We start from the raw sequence: 27,384 nt of genomic DNA on the forward strand, positions 1-27,384 counted from the left end.
ACTCAACAAAAAATCATAAAGAATAAAACCATCTTAATAAATATTTAGCTATAAGGTTTTACTTATGTCTAAGTAAACGTAAAGCTTCACGCTACACAGTTAAGGGTGGAATTCGAGCTAAACAAGCTGAGCTTTACCATGCTCAAGCTCGGCTCGCTAATTACACGAGCTTTAAATTGAGCTCGAGCTATTTTATATATTAAACGAAAGCCGAAGGTTATTCGAGCTCGAGCTTTTAAACAAGCCTGAGCCAAGTTTTACATAAACCTACTAACGTACTAATCCAAATTCCTCCGAGCCCCGCGTGGGGGTATTTTATTTTACACTATAAATATGCTATTTGAACTAACCGAGTCGGGCGAGCTTCATAAAGCTCATTTGTTATCGGGCCCGCCCTAAACGAGCCACAAGTTTATTTTGAACTCTCTTTAAGGGCTTTAGGGCGGGGCCTATATCATATTTAATACAAAAACAAAGAACCAATCTAAGTAATAAGCCGTATAAGTCCAAAAATTTAAGCCTAATTTAATGAATCAAGCTCCGAGCCCTCAGCTCAAATTCCACCCTTATACACAGTTGTACATAAACCTACTAACATTTTTTCGTACTAATCCAAATTCCTCCAACTAATTTAAAATCAGATTTGTATGTAAATGAAAAATGGCTTTTGAACAAGTGATGGAGAAAGGTTTATTATAAACATCGAACACAACGTGAGGAAGTATTTTAGTTTCTATATATACGCCTATTGTACACAACGTGGTTACGTGGGGAAGCATTTTAGCTAAATAAACAAGCCTAATGTTTTTTCCTCGATGGATGTGTGGTGTGCACCATGACCAGTCTATCGCAACTATAATTTTCAAACAAGGTCATTGCTCTCCAAGCTCTAGGTTGGGGTCTTATTCAGATATGTTCCATGTCTCCTGTTTCGTGGATCTAATTCAACCCATAATTCAGGATTTGCTAAATGAAAAAGAAATCTGGGTTGAGACAGACCCGACCCAAATATTATACTTGATTCTAGAAACCCAACAAGTGACAGCCCACAATCCAGATTACCTACCTGTAACAGAAGCAACAGATTTCGAGTAAACTAATAACAGATTCTGTTGGTGCCAAACTAAAGGGACCTATCTGTAATTTTCACAAAATATAAATACTCTTCTACTAAACTAATTTAACTTTTTTTTTCCCCTTTTTCATTTTATGAATATGAAAATGGTCCATTCTTCACATTTATTATTTGTTTGGTCACCTTTATTACCCTTGAAATGCTGACTCTTTCATTGTCGATCTTTGTTGACAATGTTACAGAAAAGGTACTCACTATCCCTTTGCACTAATTTTTTTTTTTTTTTCATTTTTTATTTTTGTTGGGAAAGTTATACTGTATTGCAAGAATCAAAGTTTGGATCTTGGCTAAAAATTAAACTTTTTGTATTGGGTATCTGTTTTTTTCAATCTGTTGTATTTTACATTATGTTGAATAGTGATCATTGGTTAGTTTTCAGTCTTTTTTAATGGATCTATTTATTTGATAACATTATTATGAATGATGTGTGAGAATATTAATGTTTGTTGCTTTTTGGGATATTTGATCCAATATGAAAAATGGGCTTATCTTGTTTTGGCTTTGTTTTGAGATTTTTTTGATCATGTATGAGAGATGGCAGGTTTTTTTTGTCCATTTGTCATTGAACTTAAATTGGCTGCATCTTAGGGCTGCTCATTCCAATTTAAAAGTGGGCCCTTTTTTCCTTTGGAATTCTTCTTACCATATCATGTATTTTTAGGCTTAGGCAATCCTCTTTTAGATTTTATTTCCCCATAAAATTGTTTAGTGAGTTATTCAATAGTTTCTAATAGTAGTGTAATCAAATGTGTTTTGCTTTGAGTTGTTGATCATTTCATGAAAAATGAGTTTATAAGGATTTTTTTTAGTTAAGCAGTGTTATAGGATATTTGCTGAATTTCCATGAAGACTACTTTGAAGGAGAAAAATATATATGCTGAATTTAAGGATCACTTGTTGTCCATTTGTTTTGTTTAATGTCATTTTTTTTGTTTGTTGATTTCTTTTGTTTTTTAATGGTTTTACAGTGTTGGATTTTGGATTGGACTTTCTATGTTTTGGGTAGATTTGAGTCTGTTTGGTTTTGGGAGACCTATGTGTATTTTGATTTTCCCGTTGCGGTATCTTGATTGATTGCTAAAGCATTTGCGCTGGGAATGGCTACACGAAGAGTTAAATCTGTCAAAGTATTGACATATTCTGAGGGGTTTACGGCTGGTTTATCTGCTGCTGTCCTTGAGTGGCTGTTGATCTTTCTACTATTCGTTAATGCTGTGTTCTCATACTTGGTAACAAAATTTGCTCATTTCTGTCAATTGAAAATCCCATGTCTTTTGTGCTCAAGGCTTGATCATGTTTTTGGAAATGAAAAACCTGGATTTTATAGAGATTTAATTTGTGGTGTTCATAAAGCGGAGATCTCATCGTTAGTTCGTTGTCATGTTCATGATAAGCTTGCTGATGTACATGGAATGTGTGAAGCTTGCCTTTTTTCATCTGTCACGGAAAAGAAATCCAATGCTGAAACTTATAGGTTGTTGGTGGGTAAATTGGGAATTGATCATGAAGGTTTTGTAGATAAGAAACCGCTACTTAAGCATCCTATTCTTTCTTCATTGAGTGAAAGACAATGCTCTTGTTGCGATGAGATTTCGGTCACAAGGCCATTTACCCCTAGATTGCTTCAGAAGACAATAATTGCTTCTAAGGTTTCTGAAAGTGATGGTCCCTTACCTGGTTCAGTAGGAAATAGTGAGTTCAACCTCTTTGATGGATTGAAGAGGAGAAGGGAGAACCTATTTGGGTCGATGGCACATTCTCACCCAAGTTGTGGATTTGATCCTTTATCTCATGTTGGATACAGCGAGCTGAAGATTACATCTGATTCCGAGTCGGAAATTCCTCTCTCAGACGACGATGATGCAAGTACTCTGGGTCGTGAAACCAACAACCACAAGGAAGAAATGGTTGCTCGGTTTGTTCAACCAGTGCCCCGCACCATTGTTTCAGACACTTTACTCAATGTATCTCTCGAGGTTTTGGTCCCAAATAAGTTGATAGATCAGGACTCTACACCTGTTCCGTCGCTTTTAGTTCATCATGAACAACATGACGTTGGTGAACTGTATCATATGACATCTTCAGCCTCTGATATGGCTGTTGGGCATGGTTTGGAGGAGCTCAACTGGCAACAATTGGAGCAAAAGTCCCACACTCCAGCAGTGTCGGATCTCATTTCACTAGATGAAGTTCCATCACAATCACATGTTGTGGAAACTGTTGTAGAAGTATCCAATGGAACTTGTATGTTGAAATTTCATCTCATGTCTTCTTTTACTCGGTTCAAATATTTTGTTTACCTTTTTGACCTCCCTCTTGTATGTTTTATCTCAGCTGATGTGATGGGTACCGGCAATCTTTTAAGAACATCTACAAATGAGAGCGGAGGAGTCTATAAATCAGAAACTGGTTTGTTGGCTGCAACAAGAACAAGTTTAGAAAAAGACCTGGTTCAAGTCTCAGGAGAAACTTGTGGGTTAAATTTTTTTTTCTCTATTTTTTTTCCCTTCTCCCAACCTAAGTTCCTTTATGACCTTTCTCTTCTATGGTATGCTTTGTTGCAGCTGATTTTCTGGGAAGTGTTGATGTTGGACAAGTATCTTCGGCTGGGAGCGGGGAAGTATCTTCGTCAGATTATTCGTTGCCTACAACGACTGGGTGGGGATTGAAAACCCCCAGGTAACAACTAATCCTGGTCCATCAAAGTTCAGTTTGATGGATCTAGGTGATGCTTACAAGCTTGCTGTTGGTAACAAGGGTGGGCAAGCTTCCTCTATAAACACTGAGCAACATATTATGAAGGATTCTGCAAAGGTTACTGACGATTTGAAACTGTTGATATCACAAATATCTGCTACACGAGGATCTGACCTCTCAGTGAATGATATGAGTCCAAGGGTGCGTGGGCTTCATGAGGAATTAAAGATCCCTGATGGGTCTAGTTCGATTGAGCTAGACACACTACAAAAGAGAATCTCAATTGATAGAAATGAGTCTGGATTTGAGTCTTTGGATGGAAGTGTTGTCAGTGATATAGAAGGAGAAAGTTTGGCTGATCGTATGAAGCGTCAACTTGAGTATGACCGAAAATGCATGAGTGCTTTGTATAAGGAACTGGATGAAGAAAGAAATGCTTCTGCAATTGCTGCAAATCAAGCTATGGCCATGATTACTAGGTTGCAAGAGGAGAAAGCAGCTCTTCATATGGAAGCCTTGCAATACCTAAGAATGATGGAAGAACAAGCGGAGTATGATGTTGAGGCACTCCAAAAAGCAAATGATCTCCTCGCTGAAAGAGAGAAAGAAATGCAAGATATGGAGGCAGAGCTTGACTATTACAAGATTAAGTACCCGGATGAAGGGATGGAAGACAATTTGCGAGAGTCATGTTATGAGAAGGTTGCAGACATGAGGGTGGGGCCTTCAGATTTAAATTGCACTGGAAATAACAGCAATGGTCCCTGTAATCTTAGGTCCATCAAGATACCCAAAGACGATAAATCAGAGAAAACTGATGCGGTGCCTAGCCTTAATGATATAAGCATCATCAAAGATTCTTTTTTGAATTTTGAAGATGAAAGCCTATATATTTTACAATGTTTGAAAAGGTTGGAGAAGCAGTTACATTCTCTAAATGGGGTACACATGGAGATGTGTAATGGTGTATATTCTGGAAAAGAAGTGAACGGATTTGATGATGTGGAACAGGATCACTCTAAGGAGCTAGTTCGAGAAAGTAACATAATGGAGGAAGATGGAACTTCAATGCAAAAGTATTCGTATCTATCTAGAGAAGGCTCTCCTGCTCGTGAAAGAAGTAGTGCTTCGGCTGGGGAACTTCAGCCTGTTAGTCAAGAAAACAATTACTTAGATCGTGCAGATACTTCCATCGCCAGTACAACAACTGATTTAGTTTCTATTGAAAATGAAGTTTTAGACCTCAACGAGAGATTGGAGACACTTGAGGCAGATCGAGATTTTCTTGAGCATACGATTAATTCACTTCGAAATGGCGATGATGGAGTCAAGTTCATTCAGGAGATAGCTCATCACCTGCGAGAGCTACGCAGGATTGGACTACGAAGGAGAGAGAAGGACGTGGCTTGAGTTTTCATTTTCTCAGAGGTAAATAATTTTTCTATTATTAATATTTGTTTTTTAATTTTTTTGGTAGGTAGAAATAGCTATCATACACTGTATGCTGAGAAAGCCTAGATTAAGATAGAAAAGCATTAGTGCATTACTACCATGGTTTTAGCTGTTTGATTTGTTTACAAATAGAGTAATAGTTTATTACCTTGAGGCAAATATATGGATTTCCATCTATACTTTTGACTGGTAAATACATATTTTCTTTTCAATTCCATGGTTTATACTTCTCATTTAACACCTCAAGCATGTCAAAAGTTATTCCTTGTTCTCGTGTAGTATTTAAATACCGTACAAAGATATTATAAGCAAGTGAAGTTAAATATATCTTCTTTTGATTGACCATCTTTTTCTACAAGTGATGAATTATATACTGATGACATTGGATATGGAAAGACATTCTGTGATGGAAATATCAGTTATTGGATCATGTTTATCAACAAGGCAACAGTTAATAATGACCTCGTAAATGGTGTCTTCTGTGGCACAATTGCTTCCAATTAATAAATTTGATTAACATTTCAGCCTACTAGCTCAATCTTTCAAATGGAGTGTTTAGGGTGGAAGTGACTCTTCTTTTCCCAATCAAAAAAAGAAAGGAAGTGACTTTTCTCTTTTCTCTGGTGTGTCTGGGAAGACCACGGCTTTAGTATATTATATATAATTCATGGAAGAAAATGGAATACAGTCTTTTATGTCCTCATGTATTAGAAAGAAACTGGCATACAGAGTACGTCTTAACACTGCATAAAAAAAGGTTGGACATTGTTAATTTGCTACTGTCCATTACGATGGGTCTGGGATCTCTAATTGACGTAGACTGTTTTGGATGGGAAGACCATTGGTTTGGTATATTGGATATTTCATGGAAGAGAATGGAACACTTAGTCTTTTATGCTCCTCATGTTTTACAAAGAAAATGGCATACCTGGTACATCTCAATACTGGATTAAAAAGGTTGGACATTGCTAATTTGCTTTTCAGTCCATTATGATAGGTCATGGGTCTGGAATCTCTAATTGACATGGCTTGTTCCAAGTCCAGTACCGAAAAAAAGGAGAACCGTTTGAGGATTAAGAGGTGTAGTCATATCTAAAGTAGTCAGGCTAAAGGAGTCTTGCACTCATTAAAATTACAGCAGGATCTTAGCATTGTGTGCATGGTACGCAAATACTGGTTTGCTTGACTGTATAAGATGAAGAAAATATGAACCTGTGGTCAAGATTTTAATAGGAACACTTTGTTCTCTTAATGTCAGTTTATAATGTAAGATTCATATTAGACATGTTATGGAGTTTGGTGTCATTGATTCATGCACAAGTTATTCCGTTCTGGCTGTAGAGATGGAATCCTTTGTACTGCCTCTATATTTTGTTTCGGGGGGTCGAAGAATAATTGAATGTCTAGGGTGTTAAGGTGTAACTTGTAGTGAGTTGGAGGATCAGAGGAAGGTGGGAGGTTGAAAATGAAAGTCTTAAAGTATAGCTATGTGTAGGGAAAACGATTAAACTTAATTTTGAGTTGTGTCTTTCTATATGGAGCAAAATATTCTAATAATCAGAATACAACTCCCACTAGGACGATTTCAGATCCCTTCTTCATTGGTGAATTGGTAGTGGAGATACCACAAAGCTTTGGTTTGGTATGTTATGCAAAGGAAAACTATACACTAAAGTTGGGAAATCGACACAAATTCTCAAGCAAAATTGCAAAATTAGAAACTTGGGTTTTTAAGAACAAACTAGCTCTACTAGCTTGGGGAAGCCCTAATGATTCCAATTATTTACGAAAATAACAACCGGCTCTGCTCATCCCAAATAGATATGATATCTTCCAGATTTAGGAATATACAAATAAAATCCTATTTTTGCAACAGTTGCTCTAGTCCTAGCACGCAACACCTTGCTATGATAGGCTCGCTTCACTGTTGTTGCGAAACTCGCTGACCTCCCACCCCTGTGTATTTGTAGTTTAGTGGCTTTCCACTTTGTTTCTTGATATTAGTGAGAGATCGGTGCCCTAAGCAAACACAAAATATCTTTGCAATGCAACCTCTCTGAGATATATGTGTTGTGGTGCAAGGATTTGGGCAGAAGTATATTTAGACTATGAAAAAACGTCTGTCTTGTAGCTGAACTTACTTCCGTCCGACAACTACATGGAGAGATCTCTATACAACTTTTCCACTATTTGTGTTGTTAAATTATAACTTATATTTGAAAATATAAAACCTTAGATGAAATCCTAACATCTTTACCGATACGGCGATACTCTCAAACTTCATATATTCTAACAAAGTCAAATCTTATTTTGAATATGTAGAAAATATTTCTACATTTTGTGCCAGTAATCTGAACAGCCAAGATATTTAGTGAATTTTCCTTCTATGGTTTCAGTAACCAAACAAAATAAAATCCTATTTTTAAGAAATGTGCTAAAACCAGAATATACTAAAAATTAGTCATAACGGGATACACTACGGATATTAAGTTATTATTTTTCTTTTATGATTATTTTTTTAATTTTTTTTTTTGCAAAAGGTAATAACGGGATACACTACGGAATATTTAGTTCGCAACTTATTATGACTAGTAGAAATGTGTATGAACCATGAAGTCAACGTGACATTCTCCTGCATCCGTGTGGTGAATATATATAGAGTTTCTCTAACAGCTTAAAGAAGTCGCAGTTTCACAGATGCTAATGGATAGTTGATTCTTTAGTCAAATGTTTGTCAGTATAGGCTCTCTTCGAGTCTTGATGGATTGAGTTTGTTCCACCTTTTTACCCATAATGTGACAGTAAAATGTCTTATCTGGAGATTAAGGGAGATCAGTAACAAGGGTAGTTTACACTCAACAACGTTTAGTTTCAACAGAAACTTTCAGGAGCATTGACCGTGCATTATGTTTGGTTGAGGCGCTATTATGGTATCTCTCAACATCTTACACCGAAATATTTTCTTGTAGGACATTTATGGGAGTTGTTACAGAAGACACTTGCAACTTCTGAATGATACATGTTGCAACTTGATCTCACTATCCGTGTAATCTTTTTCTTTTAAAGTGCTGTGTCGCTTTTGATATGTAATATGGAAAAAATATTAAAAGATCAGACTAGTTCCCTATCATGTCGATCGATCATATTCTGCACCTTTGAATATTTTTCATTCTCAAGTTATGGTTTCATATTTTTCCAGGTCATTCCCCAGTCTAGGAGTGAATGTAAAGAAAGTTCCCAATACTTTAGATATGCATAAGCATGTTAGCTGGTAGTGTATTACTTTTGATGGTTGTAGATACCAAGGTTGTAGATACAGTGAGAATTACTTTAGATATGCATAAGCAAGTTAGCTTATAGTGTATTACTTTTTATGGTTGCAGATACCAATTTGTGATGGTTGTAAATACCAAGCGAGAAGCAAAAGGAAAAATATCCAAGATCACATACACACAAATCACTTGTGTGGAGGATTTGGTTATGTAGAGCATGCATGTCTAACATTCTGAGGGGTCCTTGGCAAGATTGTACTGTCAGGCGGATTATGTGAATTACCAGCTTGATTAGTCGCAGAAGCAGCTTTCCTATAATTTTGACATCAAGACTGCTATCTTCCACTTATTTTTTGTGCGATATTCTATTTTCCAGTTGACCATCTGATCCTCAAACGGGAAAAATGGTTTGTGCTCTACCTTTGTTTTATTAAAATTGCTGGTAGGGTTTGTGAGGCTTGATTTACATTATGCTTGTTTCGAGAAGCGAGTGATTAAATTGTATAGAGTTTGATTTTGGGTTGTAAAGATAGATCAATATATCCATTGTTGCGAAGTTGCGTTGAATTGCTATGCTACTTCCTTTTGTAAATCTAAATATAATAGGATCTGAAGCGTTTACTCAAGGTTCTCACCAGCACACAATGTAACATTATTTCATTTTTGCTATCAATACAACAAATTACCATTAGCAAAAAAAAAAAAAAAAAGAAGTTTATTCAGCGTAACTTTCACTTTTATTTCAAAATATTTTCATGTTTTTATATACGGGTGATACCTCCCTTCTAATATTCCAGATAATGGATAGTGGCAGCAATCTTTTGTCTCACAAAGCTTACCTGACATATGTTTTCTGATTCGTTAATTGCATTGCTGGTATCAATTATGTTATCTGCACTGAACAATTTCATATAATGGGCATCAAATTTTTTTTTATCAGCAAAACACCTTATATTAATAATAATGAAGATATAGTGTGAGAGATTCACACTACTAAAAGTACATATAAATGTTACCCCTCAATCACAGACTCCCATCTAAAACTGAGGTCTTCGAATTTCAAACCGCTTCAATCAAATTTGTTTATGAAGTGGCTATAATGGGAGTGAGATTCAATGTAGTAAATGCCTCTCAATTTTATCTAAATTTATCTTGGGTTGATCAAATTTGTTTTTGCTTCTGTTAAGCCTCTTTTTCAATTTATTTTGCTTTTTACTTCTTTTGAATGAATGCCGGCTCCCATGCAAAATAAAAATACTAATAAATGAAGTAGGGGTTGAGCGAAGATACAACTTTCACCTGATAACTTATATTTGGTGAAGACCATCCTCATGATTGAGATTAATATCTATTTTTCGTTTCCTATTGTATACTAGTATACTTGCAGTGCAATGGGGGCGTGACTCGTGAGTGGGGAGAGAGAGAGAGAGAGGGAGAAATGGGTTTGTGAGTGACTGAGTGAGCGAAGAAGAGAAGAGAGGGGGAGGGGGTATACGGACAGACACCAACCAAATTGTTTTTAGCCAGTCTTTCCAAACCCAACCCAAGAGTTCGCTCCGCTCACGGATTAAAAATTATTATTATTATGCTATTGATGGCTTTGCACTTGCTATTTTTTTTTTGAAGTATTAATCGGGTTCAGCTGACCCTTGGACCTGTATTAGAATCTGAGATAAACCTTCTCTCTTACATCAGTAGCTATAATTTTTACTAGTGTAGAATCTAGAGAGGGGATATTACATGCATATTGCTCATTAGCGGAAGAAGATAAGCTAGCTAATTAAGTAGTCAACACTATGTTCACTTCCCTATAGACATGACAAAATTTGACCTCAAGTAAATGAGTTACAAGCTTAACTATAGAACCTACGATGTTCATACAATACCATAGGGCTCTCTCTTTACTATTCAAAATTTGAATTGCACGTAGGGAATCTGAGCGTACTTGTATTTTGTTTAGGTCCTTTTCTTGGCACATGGAGAGACCAACTTCTATTGCTTTCAGCTCTTGAAAAAGAACTAACCTTCTATATCCTCCCCCTGAGTATGTGAAGATCACATTTCATTCTTGATCAAACGTTAGGTCCGTCTGTATTGAGTTTAAAAAACCATGAGGGTGGCAATTTCCACTTACAGAGAAGAGGAATCTTGTTCGTATACTTAACTTGTATATCGAGTCGTGTGAGAAGTACTGAGTCTATCTTGATGCTAAGATAGAGTTTCATGTCATGTAGGATAGTGTTAGCAAGGTTTTGCCATGTTATTGAGTGATTTTGAAATCTTCTGCCATTCTTTTCTGACCACAAATAGCCTATAGTTGCATTCACATATGCTCTATAGACTTCAGCCTTGGAAGATTGTTTTTTGCAGTGATTAATAATGCAACACCATTCTTCATTTGAACTCTTCACACTACTACCCAATCCCAAAGCCTGCTGTATAGACCCCCACTTTGTAGCTCATTAAGCCCACGGATCCAGCCCAAATCAATTAAGCCCAAGGGATTAATCCTAGCTACACCCAATAATTTGTCTATTTAAGAATATGTCCAGGTTCATTATTGTAGAAAGATAAGGATAAAAGTTCAAAGAGATAACAATTCTTGTGACACAAACAAACACAGTCCTCTTAGGACTCAACCTCTTCAGTCATATAAAAACCATTTTTTCTCATAATATGAACTACCTTGAAACTTGATCCCTAGAGAATAGATCTTGGGTACGTAGGCAGCCATTACTTGGTTCAGTTTCATCTCCCCCAACATCAATTTTCTCTGTTTCTTAGTACATTCTTTATCATTTGCTCTCGTTGTGTTGAAGCAGGTTATTGCTGAAACATAATTGGTGCCATCTGTGGGGAACTAGCGAAAAAGTCATTGTGAGGGAGAAAGCTAATTTCAAGTTCATCAGTAAGTTATCCGTAGCAATCCGCCAAGACAACTTTTCACTCAATCAGATAAGTCTTTTTTACTTTTAATCTTTTGTTTACAATAGTGTGGAACATGGAGATTTAGTTGAAATCAGATTCAACACCAGTTCTAATTATGTAGTAGGTATTTTTAAATGAGTATATTTCTATGCCAATAGAGAATCATCAATGCCTATATAGGCATCTTCACACCGATATACTCCACATCAATATGGCTCGCGGTAGACTACCCGAAGACACCTTCTTAGCTTATATTAGTTTCCATCAGAGGGCTCCATCGTATAAGTCTCACCCCACGCATATGACTCATGGAAAACAAGCACCTAAAGTACATCATTTACAATTTCTTTATCTTTACGGCTGAGGAAATAACTTATTTAGAGTGCCCACTATACTACTATTAATGTATCAACTATCAAAGCCCACTTGGGGACGTACGTATTTCTGATTCATATTATCTATTATTATTTGGTGACAGCTTCCTCGATATCACTACTAGCAGCAGCAACAATTTCTTCTAATATGCAATTGTCTTGTTGAGCTTCAACATTGACATTGACTATCTAAGGAATAAAATCATGGTAAGCATCTCGTAAAGATGGTACAAGAACCACTCGAGTAGCATAACCCATATATTCAACTCAAAATTATAGAATGCAAAACGTCTTCCATATGAGAGTCTAAAAAATTGTAAGACTTTGTACCCTTCTTAGAATATCTGAGTGAAAAATGTCATCAAAGCTTCTTTCAATCGTTCCTTTCTTAATCTTAGGATGTTGAGGAATCAGCGAAGGCCCCCGGTGCCAAAGTATGAGAGCCTAAGAGCTGAAATATCTATAAATCCCACGGGGAAGACTCAAATTTTAGCAAATTGGAAAGAGTTTGTTTCTTAGCCTAAGAGCTGAAACACTAAAAAGAAGTGAATTTGTATTTGGTTGAGTGTGAGAGTGAAAAGTAAAGGCAAGCCTTAGGGCACACTAAAGTAAAAAAAGAGGTAACTAGAACAAAAATGAAGGTAGGCAGTGTTTAGGTGTGTGTGTGTGTGTGTGTGTTGGGGAGAGAAGGGGTGAGAGAAATAAAGAATACACACCGATTAATCATTTAATGGAACAAGCGTAGTTAACGTTTGTAAGGTTTGAACCGTATTCCAATTCTAAGATATATACCTTATCTTTCGTTCCTTGGAATGAGGTGTTGATTCTTGATTAGCCAAAATCTGGGACAATCGGTTTAAGAATATTGTTAACATCATCATAACTTAGCATTCCCTTTAGTCTATACCAAATGCTCTGAGAACTGAAAATTGGAAGAAAGACTACCTTTTGGCATCATTTCTTTGCATTTCTTCGACAAAAATGCACCATGAAAAGCCGAGTGGGTAATGGGTCAAGCCAAAAGTATTAGATTATGGCAAGATGAGTGGGCGAGGGGAGTAGCTCTAGCCCGAATAAGAATTCAAGGCATCACACGGAAGGTTTTAATGTGAAGTCTGTCGGACCTTAGTGAATCAAAACTTGCACCTCGAGCGTATCAAAGCAGGCAGCATGCGGAAACTTATCGAATGTAGTCCCAAAGGATGATAATTCGGGTCAGGAACAAAGGATCAAAAACTTCCTACTACTAAGTTGCACTAAAAATGACTCTTAATACATATATTTTCATGAATTACTAACCTTTCTATTTCAATCAACCAACGCCATACAGTTTAGTAGTTTACACACAAAAATCCAGCAAAAACTTGTTTCAGAAATCATGTCTCGTTTGGTCCAGATTCATAGAACATCAATAAAAATCACATTATGGAAAAAGTGCCTCTTTTCATAGAACATCAATGAAAATCACATTATGGTACAAGTGCCTGGTTCTTGTGGTACCCGTCCTTCCATTCATTGGTACATGTTCGATTCAGGGACGGTTTGTATGTGAAGTCGGATGTATCAAAGCCCATATTGCTTATGCTGTGAGAGAACAGAGAGATTAGAGAAGGGTTTTAAGTAGTAAGAATTGCAAGAAATTGACTATAATAATGAAATTCAATGTAGACCTGCGATCCACTAAGAACACACGAAAAATGACTCCCTACATATTTGCCTCAAGTGTAAATAGAAATACAAGGAATTTACGGAAGTAAAGCATACCCCTTTTCCCTCATCCGTGCCGCTCCAAGCATTATTTCTATTTGAGTGATCAAGGGTGCCAGCTGCATGTTTGCCTGTAACAGGAGCTCCCTGCGTGTTTATGAGTGGCTGTGGAACTTATAATTCACAAGGACAAGTAGTAAAACCTACATATTGTTTCAAGCAGAAAAACAAGGCAGCAATTCACAAGAACAAGTAGAACAAATGTATAAGACTACCCTCTTAACTGTTCTAACGAAGAAAAAAAAAAGCTTTTACATGAGGATATATATGACTAAGACAAGGAAATAACTTACAGAGCTGTTTTGTTTCTTCTTCTACAAAATTCAGGTAGAAAGTTTTGGTAGAATGTGGGAGTATATATATATAATCAAAGAATAAATTCAGTAGGAATCATGACTTTGCCATTTTCAGCATGAACTTAGGTAAGTTAAAGCTATTTTGCAACAGCAAAATGGAAGGGATGGAACTATCTAGGAAATTATGCATCCTGATCCTTGATACTTTCGGATTCGATATCGAAAGCTACCTTACTAAACATATGAAGAACAGTGGCTACTGGCTAGCTGTATAATGAATTACAAAGTCTGATTTTTACAACAAAAAACCCAAAAATTGGCTACTGCGGGTTCTTAAGTAACTAATTAAAGAGAATGGAGTGGTGGACTTATAAACAACTGTGGGTTTGCATGGACTACTCTGTCCACTAGCAAAAGTTAACACATGCATGCGGTTCAATTTGCATTGAACAAGTAAGCATAACCCAATATATTGAGATCAGACAACTTATCTAACTTGGTATAAAATGAAGATGAATGTACTAAATCCAAAAATGGAGGGAAAGAAGGTACTAATCCATGTTGTCTTTGAAATTCATTGTTGAATCAATATAATTACTTTGTGTGTGTTGTTCCATACCAACTTACCCTTGACTAGATACCTGGTGGAAATCGGAACTTAAAACAAGTAATTGGCGTAAACATGAAAACAAAAGAATCAAAACCATATATTGAAAGATACTTATCTTGTTGATGGTTGCTCTATAGGAAATAGCTAGGAAAATGAATGTCCCATAACTTAAGAGGAGAGAAAAGATTACCCGATTGAGGTAAGCTATAAGAGAAATTCTCTTATTTTGTCATTTAGTTCTAGTTCTAACTTTCTTTTCAAAACTAACATGATAAGTCCTCAACTTATCATTATCTGTTTCTAAAAGGATAGAGATCAAAAGACTTAAGCTGCTATTCACCGGGGCCTAGTATCTAGTTGGTCATGGCCCATAACATATCAAGGATGCATTACACACCCTCCACACAGTTGTAACAAACTAGAAGAAACATGAGTCGCAGTATCAAAGAAGCACTGCAAGATTCAAAATCTAAATCATCAGTTCTTTCAACATTGGTTCACTACTTGAGACAAATTGAAATCTTAATGTCTAACGTGACGGTAATTAGTAACAATCAATAAAATCCAATGAACAAAAGCAAAAAACCAAACTTAAACTTGACCACCCTAGTTGCAAGTACATAACTTTGTGCAAGCATGTATTTGTAAAAAATAAAAAAAAAAATAAAAAGGAAGCAAGAGTAGAACCAACCTTGCGGAAGCTTTTAGTTGAGATCGGCCGAGGCCGGTCATCTACTAGATGAAACGTCATGTCCCTTTAACACGAGCCCTACATTACAAGAGGATTCTCATTAGCAACTCAACCAACCTCCACTCCAGACTGCCAACAAGAAAACAATAGCAGACCTGCCATGCCTAGCTACTTGATAAGATATATTGGCCCAACATAAACTCAACCCAAAAAAAATAAAAAGAAAGGTCATGAAATATACTCAACAAGGGACATTATGGTTCTCAGTTCTCAATATATCCTTTTTTCACAAACTTTTCTTTACAAAAAATGTGGGTTTCACATTAATTCATTGGACTTTACAATTTGTCAATTATAAACACCTACAAAATAGTACTTACCAACCAAAACACACACACACTCACTTAAAATACTAATGTCACATCAAATACTAGCTACACTTCTATTTTAACTCAATTTTATTACTAGCCCTTCAACTAAAATTGAGTTTGGGCCTAAACCATCCAACCAGCCGGGTTTAGTTATAGGGCTAATGGGTTTAGTTAAAATATAATTGAACCGTCTACCGTGTCCTATTTTCCATTGAGTGCACAACCTGTTTCCAACTCCAAGAGCAGGTACATGGCCGACCTAGGGCCCACTTACTAAGGAAGTAGACAAGTACGTGCATATAAACGCATCCCCACCAAATTATACGCTCTAGGAAGTGGCACAAAGTGTGCAATGAGTTCTACTACAAAAATTTAGTCTAAACTTGGAATCCAACTATACTAGAACTCCTGTTTTGATGCATAAACAAGAACGTGTGTGCGACGACTTCCATTATTAGATCATGTCAAACCTTGCTGGAAGGGAAATCATGTAAAATAGTAGCATGTTCACTGTTTCATTCAAAGAGGGCTTATGTTCATGCTACAAGATTCAGAAGTAAGTACAACAACGTACTTAAACTTTGTAGATTAGAAGGCGCAACACCTCCTTGAGGGAACAATTTAAATGCGTATCATTTCGTTTAAAGATTTATCTGGCAGTACTCTAGTAAGAAAAATTATATATACACTAACTGATACATATAAAGCTGATCTTACTAAAATGAATGGATCACCAATCAAACAAAAAGAGGAATATACATATGGACCCAATATGAACCCAAGTGTCCGAAGGTAAATTATCGGTGGCTGAACCTATGAAATATGTATGGTGCATAGTGATTCTCTACATTTACATTTGACAAGTGCTAAAATACTTACTAAAGGAACAGAGCAGCTGCAATTCTATAGTAGTGCAAAAAACTGACAAGTCTAACTTTCAATAATAGTAGTGCAGTAAGTCTAACTTGGAAACCAACTATTATAAACAAACTCATTCAACAAAATTATAAACCCTAGAAAACGAAATCAAGAATTTCAAACCCAAAACCCAAAATTGCGGAAAAAAAATGAATCTTTATAGAAACTAACCCTAAAAGATCGGAAAGATGGTACCTTTGTTTAAGATGAAGAATTTGAGATGAACAACCTACCTCATTTAGTTCACTTTCATCGAAATTTGGGGAGGATGAACGAAAAGGGAGTGGAATTCGAATAGATTGAGAAAAGTGGAGAAGAGATTTATGCAGGAAGGGGTTTCTCTCTACTATGTTGAGGAGAAAAAGAGTTGAGGTCGAAAAGAAATCGCAAAGATCGGAAGTTGACGCCTCATCCTGTGGCACATGCCAAACACGTGCCTCTGGATCTTAATAAGTGATCCCTCTTTGCCGTCACTATGTTTTCAATAAATTTTATAAATAAAATAAAACTAATTTTTCGACTTATTGTGACACCAAACAACAATACTGACGGCAATTTGACATCACAAATTTTCTGACGCCTATTTGGCGTCACAAATTGGGAAAAGCCCCTGTCACAAAAAAGCTTTTATGGTGTAGTGAATATGACGTACATGTCTCTATTCTTTCACTTCTTTGCCCCATAGGCCGAAGCCCATGCTCCAAAAAGAGGATGATGTTTGGACCCCCACTATGGATATGTGCCCAATACGTTCTCTACAATGAAGAATCCTCATCAAGCAAGAAGACTATTTGTCCAAGTACAACGCACCTTAATGAGATAAACACCAAATCACATTAATTAGAAGATCATCATTAACAAGTTTAACTTCTATCCAATCACTACCTATTGTAATCTATATAATTAAGACCTTCATGTAAAGAGCACATGGAGGAACTCTTATTCTCTTTTTCATTCCTATGTAATCTCCAAGCAACACCATTAACAAATTAAATATCTAGTGTGGACATAGGTGCTTTTGCCAAACCACAATAAAATTCTTGTGTTCTTTTTTATTTATGCAATATCTTTATTATTTTAAGTTTACTGCTGAGTTTTTGGTACTATCACTTTCATTAATTCTATTGTGTTTGACCCAAGAAATTGTGTCGAAACACCTGCTTCACTTTTGCCCAAACATTTGAAGAGAAATGACAGTAAAAAAACAAATGTTTTGAGTTTACTCTCTCACAATTGTAGAAACAACATTTAGAAGAATTCAAGACCTTCTTATGCCTTAATCTATCTTGAGTAGGTAAGCTTCCCAAGAACAATTGTCATCCATTGAAAGAATGTTTTGGCAACGAACACCAGTTTTCCCCATACCATCTTGCACCAATTATAAGCTGCTTTGGAAATGAAAACACCTGATGGAGATGACAACCAGATCACTCTATCTTCTGGCAAGTGGACATTGATTTCAGTAGCTAGAATTTGACTTTTGACTTCTCCCTTTGGTAAGGTGTGAACTAGCTGATTCCATATTTCATTTGTGATTAGTGAGCTTACTTTTGCATCAAGAGGTAGTGATAAATGGTCTTTTACTTCTTGCAAGAGGAGAAGCGAGCCCTCAAGGCACCATGGGTCGTGCCATAATAAAGTATGCTCACCATTTGCAATGCGTTGTACTTTAAGAGCTTGATAGCATTTTTCCTATGCTTCAAAATACATCTCCATGTCCATGAGCAGTCTCTAGGTGCTTGCATTGTCCAGAAGTATTTCTCCTTAATGTGCTCTGTCCACGTCCAGTGAAATCCAAAGACTAGGTTATTTACAAGAAATTATGTAAATGAATCCACAATAAGAAGCTTTGTTCCAAAGAATAGGATCCTGGGTGCATAGCCCACCCTCATTCTTTGGAAATTGTAGATTATCTCTGCTTGAATGATGCATCTTTTTCCCCATTTCTAGGCCACTCCATAGAAACTTTACACATGTCTTTGAAATCATGGTAAGCACCCCTTTTGGAAGAATGAAGGTCTTGGCCCAATAAATACGAAAAGTGGCAAGGACTGAGATGATAAGTTGTAATCTCCCTGCATTACCCAAAAATCTGTTCTTCCAATTTTCTATCCTTGTAGAAGTCTTTTCCACCAAAGGTAGGCAGTCTTTGGTACTTATCCTTGCAGAGACAAGAGGTAGACCAAGATATTTGATGGGGGGAGAAATAGGTTGCATACCTATAATCTGGGCTAAATGATTACTGTCATCCTGAGTAAGACCTCCAGATAGAAGAGATGACTTGTTTTAGTTCAGATGCAAACCAGTTGCCCTAGAGAACTCATCAAGAATGAATTTAAGAGCCACGATAGAGTCTTCTTTTCCTCTTATAAAGATAAGAACATCATCTGCAAAACACAAATGTGTAATGTGCATTCTCTTACAAGCAAGATGAGGCTGAAAAGCTTTTTGATGCAAGCCTTTCTATAACAATGAGTTGAGTAGCTCTATTACTATGACAAAAAGGTATGGTGACATGTGGTCACCCTGTCTCAGCCCTCTCATGCCTTTAAAAATCCCAAAGGTTCCCCATTGAAAATCAGGAAAAAGAAAGGAGTAGTGTAACACACTTCAATCCATTTTTTGAGCTTTGGTGGAATGCCAATCTTCCCAAGCATGAAAGAGATGGTTTGCCAATTCAGAGAGTCAAAGGCTTTTTGAAGGTCCACCTTTATAGTACATCTGGGAGTACATACCATGTTTCCTTGAATAGCTTCTGAGCATCTCATGGGCAAAAAGAAGGTTGTCTTGTATGGTTCTCCTTGACACAAAAGTAGATTGGCTAGGAGCCACTAAGGATCATGTATAACATGCTTGAGTCTATTAGTGATGACCTTAGTAAATCATTTATATATGACATTAGTACAAGATATAGGTCTGTAATCACCCACTTTAGATGGATTTTTCACTTTAGGTATTAAGCAAATGAAGGTAGAGTTTATACATCTAGGAATAAAAGAGAGTTGAAAAATAGTAGCGATCTCACAGGTTCGAGGATTTGCATAAAAAATAGTAAGGCAAAAGAAGAAAGAGCTTAGTGACAGGTCTTCGCTAGAATCCACAGATCTCCTGTCAAGGGTCTTGCACTCTGGCCATTCAGATGAGGCATTTCTCACTGATATGGTGATAAGCTTCATTTTAGCATACTACATCACCAGCCTTGACACGACTCTTTTGGTTAATTTCTCGCAATCCTATTGTAGAGAAAGAGATATTAAAAGAGATGTGAAAATGAGGAGGTAGATGATATGGATGACTTATCAAATTATGAGGAAGAAATATTTAATGACCACTTGCCTAAAAATAGGTCTAGGCATGAAACGGCTTCAGAGGATTGGTCAACTGTAAAGCCAAAAAGAAGCAAAAGAATCCAAGAGCGTTCTTTTGGAGAAATTGAGCCTACTCTCGCAATGATGAAGAAAGTAAAGTCACTAACCAAAAACAAAAAGAGGTACTTGAGGATTATACGAAAGAGTTTTGGGATGACTCTTTGGGACTCACATACGTGTGTTGTGCTTGTGGGTGTTTTTTTTGTGACTATGAGAAAACGCAACTTCATCTTAGGAAAGATCATCCTAAGTAAAGCAATTGAAGGCTAAAAAGTAGGAGATCAAATGAGACTATTCCTATGAATACTTGCTTGTGGTATGTGTAATGATTAATCTCATTTGTGTGAGGGCTTCATGCCTGCTGTAGTCTTTGTATGCTCCCTTTGTCTTTGTTTAGGGCTTGTGGATTGAAGGTAGATGGCCCCTCAGGCTATGGTTGATGGGGTTGCTGATTGTGGTTTGCTTGCCAGTGTTTATTCCTTCGGACTGTACGTGTAGGGAGAAATCCCAAGTGTTTTAGGCTTGATGCCTTATGTTATGTGTACCTCCTTCTAATGACCATACTCTTAGGGAGGTGTAATGTTTCTCTATGTGCTATAAACAGGTGGGGGTCTGCCTTAACCCCAGCAAACTTTTCAAAAAAAAAAAAAAAGAGATGCGAAAGTATGAGACTGTATCCACCAGTCCCCTACGACACGAAACAGGCAGTGAGCAACGACGTTTTGCCAGATGGGACAATTGTAAAGAAAGGAATGAGAGTGACATATCATCCTTATGCAATGGGGAGAATGAAGAGTTTGTGGGGTGAAGACTGGCAAGAATTCAAGCCAGAGAGCTGGCTGAAAACAGATGAATTTGATAGAAAATGGAATTTCGTGGGGAGGGACTCGTTTATATATCCAGTGTTTCAGGCTGGACCAAGAATATGTCTTGGTAAAGAGATGGTATTCTTACAAATGAAGAGGGTGGTAGCTGGAGTTCTGCGTCGATTTCAAGTTGTACTGGCAATGGAAGAAGGCTCTCAGCCAGTGTTTATCTCTTACCTGACTTCAAAGATGCAAGGTGGTTTTCCAGTGAGGATTGAGTTTAGGGAGGATGGTGCCTAAACATAAACAAGCTCATGTTTGGGTAAGCGACTCCTATCAATATTTAGAGGATCATATTTGTTATTTAGAGAGTATTTTAAGCCATTTAAGTGTGCTTACAAATGCAAATTTCATGTTCGTTTTATGTATAAGAAAAATAAGGCAGAACAGGAAACAGATGGATCTAACTCAGGGTGTCTGACCCTGCAAACAAGGTAAACTCGTGCATACTCCATTAGTGGATACCTCTGCAAACAAAATGTTTCTTAAATCTCGCACCCGAATGTGGCCCCGGTGCATTAAAATTTTCATGTAAATGCTATAATGGATTTGTTAATTCTTGCTCGTATCTCGTACATATCTCTTTCCCTTGCTACCATTGTCAACTGAGGTCTTTAACTTCTTTAACCCCTTGAAACAATTTCTAAAGTATATAACGTTAGGCCATGGATTTTGTTTAATGCTTCAACTTGATCATCTGCTGAGTTATATAATGTACACCAGGTTCACCTTCGTTCTAAGAAAATTAGTTGCATGGGTCTTTTATGTCACAGCTTACTTTATTATTAGTATCAGTCATTGTTTATGCCCCAAACAATTTGATAAAGCGAGTTTAGGTGGAGAGGTTTTTAGGGACAGTCTAATATATTGAAGTATCTCTGCATTTGATAATTTCTTCTATTGAATCTAATAATTAAGTTATGCGCCCAACGGAAAAAACATGTAAATGAACTAAATGTGTGCTCCGAATCGGAATGCAGAGCCTCCTGTCCAACTTTCACGACAGATTTAATGGAATTTTTGTTAGAAAAATAGATTTGCATAAATCCATTAAGATATGAATAAGTAATTTGTCTCTCAAGTTATCCCACTTGAGATGAAATGAGTTTCTCTTGAAATAATACGTAAAGTGAGAAAAACCTTTTCGAGCAATGGTTCGAAACAGTGCATCATGCCGAAAAGGTGCGACTTTTCAAAATAGGCATTGGTTCGAAATAGTGTTTTATGCCGAAATGGTGTGTCCTTTCAAAACATGTGACTTTTCAAAGAGTTGCTTACTTTTCTCCAAGAGTCATTGTGTTGTTTCGAAGATGCACCACTCACTTATAAATAGTGGATGAATTTGGAGAGAAAGAGATACTAGATCACACAGAGTCCTGATCTTTCTCTTCTCCCTCTGTTCTTAGTCAAATACTATGTTGTGTTCGCTGATTCTATAGAATTGAAGTGTTAGCTTTCTATAGAAGGAAATCCGTTCTATCTTGGGAGATAGTTTCCCATCAACCTTGAAACACCGTGAGGGGGAAAATTTGTCTTAAAGACATAATGTATATACACTAGGCTCGAATTTAATTAAGAAGTACAAGACACGTACAAGACAAAAAGTTTGTATAGTTTGGTAATTGGTAAAGAGTAAGTACAATTAAGTTATATATTCCTAACAACTTTAGACAGATCCTTCTTTGGTAAATTAAGTTCATTCGTTGAACCAAATGTTTGTTCATGATATATTTGTTATATCTTTTTTTTTTTTGAAAAAGTTATGGGGTTAAGGCAGACCCCCACCAGTTTATATTGCAAAAGGGTAAACCTTACAAGCCTCCCTAAGAGTTAGATCATTAAAAGGAGGCACACAAAGATGCAAATCGACAGACTGTAAGTCTGTTGTTAATAGGACAATGCGGAAACAATGTTAGCCACAACAAATAGATCAATCCTACACAAAGATCAATCTTTCTCACTAGACAAGACTTCAACACTGATAAAAGGTAAAATGGCAGTTTTACCTACGAATGGTTTTACCTACGAATAAGTAACGAAACCCAAACGGAAGTAAAACTAAAACTAAATTTTCAGCTTAATATTATCAAAATATTCTACTCTCGATGCTATGCAATAAGTAGAGTAGAGAATTCATTCCACTCCTAGTTCTTTAAAATTTAATGTTAACTACGATAATCAGTCTATCAAAGTCAATGAAAGTAATGATGGAATTTATACTACGATGGTAATTCAACTAATCAAGATACGATAATTCAACTACGAAAATACTAAATTGACAATATGATAATGAATTAGGAGAATTTGATTCCACCTTGATTTGACTTAATAAACTAACGAAGAAATGTCGTAATCCGAATTGAAATGCTTTCACATAACAATTGGGTGTTTATAATCCCTAATTGTTCATGGTAATCTCTACCAACTAACAACTAGCATGTGAAGCAATCAAATCTATTCTTATGGTGAACTAATTACTTTATAGAATATAATAGATTTTTACAACCAATTTCTACGCTAACAACAATCAAGTTTCATCAAGACTTTCTCAAACCCTTCTAATAGAGGTTTTAGCCTTGAATTATCATACTATCATTTCTAAAACAAGAACAATCAAAACAAGTCATTATTGAATAACTAATTAACTTTCTTAATCTAATTTATCAATAGTCTAAGATTCAAAATGGATTACAACTGAAATTCAAACTAATCTAGAACTAAAATTATGAATACTAATTATCAATTTAAAACAACTAAATCTATGAATGCAAGATTGAATTCGAAATTAAAGATTGAAATATAAACTAAGTATTTTATTATAAGATTCAAAACTTGTTCTAACAACTAATAGAATTGACAACTAATTAGATTAATCTATATAAACTAATTTAATAAATTAAAACTAAGTATTTGGATCATTCACTAATTCAAACTAACTAGAAAAAATGAATTGCTCAGTAAAAACTAAGTTTAAAACTTCTTTTTCTGATCTAGATCCAACTATTCTTAAGAGCTAAGCCTTTGTTTGTTAAATGGAGGAGACTAGATCCACAAAATCGTGCATGGGCTTCGAGCCCAAAACCTTAGTATTTCAGTCTACAAAGGACTTTTCAGCTGGATTTGACTTCAATAGCCTTTTCATCCACTTCTTCTCCTCTGATTGGGTCAAGGCTTAAACAATTGGAAAACTCTTTCCAAGCCGGTCGTTTTGACATAAAGTAGGCCCAATTATGAGGTATGAGTCCAACAATACGACATTCAGAAGTTCTACTGACTTTTGTGTGCTATTTCTGCCTGCGTTGACTTTAACTTTTCATCTTTGATCGGGCTTTAAAAAGGCTTTTTCTCCTTGAATCTTAACCTTTTATCATAGAACTTCTTAGCAACCAACCCTTGTTCCTTTATCTCACAAAAGGGACACATTTCTGCACATATTCGACTCCAATACCTAAAATGCATAAGAACACGATAACAGTACTAAATCTTACTTATTAATCACATTATTGGTCAAAAGCGATATTGTTAAAGGGGTTAAAACTACAATTTTGGGCTCTTATCAAACCACCCCCAAACGGCATTTTGCTTGTCCTCAAGCAAATATAAGAAATTAGAATAAGTGACCAAAAATGGAGTTCTAACTAATCTCGTTTTGCCGAGTACGATTGCATTGACCATATGCAACAAGGCCTTAAACCACTAGGAATTCCCTAGTGGACGAGTTATAGCCTCGTGAGAGTTTTCCAGTGAAGATATTCACAAATTTCATCTATACTACAACGACTAAGAAATAAAACTAGTGTTTCCTTATTTATGTCTCAATTATCTATACATCTCACTAGCAATGAATACAGAATAATCAAGTCGAAACCTAAGCTAATATATGCATAATAATCAATCATCTACGAAAAAACATATATACAATGAGTAATATTATGAAATACACTAATAGGTCCGTTTCTGAAACTTTGGAATAGCGTCCTTAAGTAGGTCCTCACATAAATGTCAAGACAAAAACACTTTGATTTTTCCGCTCAAGTTTCTCTACTCTAGTGTGCAGTGGGCACACTTTACCTTACAATCTCAATGACACACAAGGAAGTCGAAGTCGATCAAACACATCTGCCATTTACTATCACACTAACCTATTCTTAATTGAGCTAGAGGTCTTTATTAGGTATTGCGGGGATTAAGTGATGGTTTAAGAATGAAGAAAGTGGATATTCAAAAAGAACCAGTCTGAGATAATATAATTTTCATATTCTGTAACTAGAGAAAACCTTGTTCTTTTTTCTACACTTTGTTTCCATCCTTAGCCTTTTTATTTTGGCTTTTTGACTCATTTTATTCTATTTTTGGAGTTTTTATTTTGTTTTTATTTTTATTTTTATTTTGTTTTCTTTTCTTTGGATGGAAACTTCTTTTCTTTTTTTTTCGGAAACAACTAACTAATTTTTATTTACATAGGTTTTTCTCTTTTCTTTTCTTCACTCATCCTATTCTCAGACTCGTTCTAAAATGGGTAGGTTGATTTTTTATTTTGTTTTGTTTTTGTAAAAGGGTAAAGGACTTGTGGTTTATGAAAGGCTAAAGAAAGGCTCAGAGGGGCGATTAACGGAAAATAATTCATAGGTTTGAATTTTTTGCTATATCGATCTAAAGAGGGCCTAAATTCTCGCTTAGGATATGGTATAGTGATCAAGCAAGTGGACATGTGATTTCTCTATCCGGAATTTACTTATCTCTTATGTCATTTCTCAAATATTTCACTCATATAAGACTTTAGGTTATATTCTCACTGGATTTGTAGAATAAATACTCTAGCCTAGATTTCAGAAACTTATTGCCAAACAATCATAGATACTCATGTAATATATTTATAGAAAGATGCAAATGTTATTACCTACATATTAACTTAAGTTTCTAAAAACTATTCTAACTCAAAAGCTAATGTAAAACTTCTAGATTATTAAGAGCATAGAGAAAAAACAATACTAATATTCCTAATTATATAGCATAAACTTTTTATTTATATTTTTGAATTTTTGATTTTTTTACTAGAAAATAAGTGCATATTGTACATATCTATATCCTAATAGTTGCCTTAAATTATGCTTGTTTCTATGCCACCCCCAAACAAGAAGCATGCTTTGTCCTCAAAGTATTGAAATAAAAAGGGTAGAAAAATACCATTGAAACGCGTGAAATTTTGGAACATCTGCAAAACAAAGTTAAAACATACTAATATAGAAAAATAAAAATAGACGTAACTCTATATGAGTTCCACCCGTTATGGGGATAACAAGAATCAAATTGCTTGGGACATAAACAGACACTAACTAAAATAAAAACTTACTTTATCTCCATCATTCAAGCGTCATCCTCCTCCTCTTCATAGGACCAAGGTTCTTTTGCGTCCTGCCACGCTATGATAATTTGCCAAGCCCTTCGCCGTGTATCATCAACCCGTGTTAACCTATCAAGTGTTACTCGGTTTGATGGGGTGTAAGGAGTAACCAAATGAGGTTGCACCTACCATCCCGGCCAAGTCATAACTCGAAATGAACGAACCACACAATTGGTGGGTCTCATGATTTTAACCCTAACCCAATCCGTGAATTGGGTACAAAATTCAGGTAAACAACCGCGCATGATGCGGCAAACCAAAATAGGTATAAGAAGATACTTATGCCTCATGTTATGTGCTCTCTTTAGACTAGCCATTAAAACTCTGGGAATGTCATATAGGCGACGTCCCTCAGCTAAAGCAAGGAAAATGTCACCAGCGGTACTATTTGCAGAAGTAAACTGCCACTCCCCTAAAATATTCATCAGGATGAATAACATGGTGGTGCCTACATCTAGGGACAGGCTACCAAGGGCTATGTTATATCGCCCTTGGTCCATTACACGAAACACCCCTCCCCTATAATACTCGTGGAAATACGCATAGTCATAAAGGTATGCATTATCAGTCATATATCCCCACGTGTTTGTAGGATTAGGCAAAGGCAATCCCGAAACCAATGCTACCAAATTCTTACTGAATTCCATTGTCGTGTCATTAACTACGACGGATAATTTTTGTTCTCCATCAGGTTGACAAAAGAAATTAACATTATTGTAGAAATATGCAATAAGCTGAGGTGAATACGAATTGTCATCACTTACCAGTAGATGTTACTATCCTAACTGCAATATCCTGTCGCGGAACCAACCTCCATAGGTCTCGGTTCCCAATAAGTTTTCGAAAGACTGCTCAGGTATGACTGTAGGAGATGCCATCACAATAACTACTCTCTAGAAGAGCTGCAAACGACCCTAGAAAACTCTAAAAAAATCAAAAAATTATAGTGTTTGCGAAGGTTAAGGCGTGGGGTGCGCTCTGAAATGGCCTTTGAAGGGCGTGAGGTCACGCTCCTTTCTAAATCGAGTTACAGGCGTTTCAGCGCTAGGCGCGCTCAGAAATGGTCTTGGTAGGGCGCGGGGCGCGCTCCGTGTGTCAAGAGCAGGATGAAGTCAAAAATAAAAGGAAAAAATTAGAGGTTCAGGGTGGGAGATGAAAGTAAGATGTGTGGGTTTTGTGTGTAGAATGAATCAAGTATATATAGGGTTTTAGTTTCTAAAATGAATATCAACAAG

The 27,384-nt window shown here is 36.2% G+C and overlaps 1 protein-coding gene and 1 pseudogene across 1 annotated transcript; both read left to right on the forward strand.

Moving 5' to 3' along the window:
* Positions 1–1,103: 1,103 nt before the first annotated feature.
* On the forward strand, positions 1,104–9,182 carry LOC147505643 (putative myosin-binding protein 4). Its single transcript, XM_086605596.1, has 5 exons — positions 1,104–1,322; positions 2,104–3,379; positions 3,470–3,611; positions 3,721–5,260; positions 8,668–9,182. Exons 2-4 carry the CDS (start codon positions 2,233–2,235, stop codon positions 5,240–5,242), a joined length of 2,811 nt encoding a protein of 936 aa, XP_086461722.1. The 5' UTR covers positions 1,104–1,322; positions 2,104–2,232; the 3' UTR covers positions 5,243–5,260; positions 8,668–9,182.
* Positions 9,183–20,544: 11,362 nt separating this feature from the next.
* The window catches only part of LOC147505644 (cytochrome P450 94A1 pseudogene), a 32,945-nt pseudogene continuing 26,105 nt past the window's right edge, over positions 20,545–27,384 (forward strand).

This window comes from Coptis chinensis, chromosome 4 (assembly GCF_015680905.1).
Source record: "Coptis chinensis isolate HL-2020 chromosome 4, ASM1568090v1, whole genome shotgun sequence".
Classification (NCBI taxonomy): Eukaryota; Viridiplantae; Streptophyta; class Magnoliopsida; order Ranunculales; family Ranunculaceae; genus Coptis; species Coptis chinensis.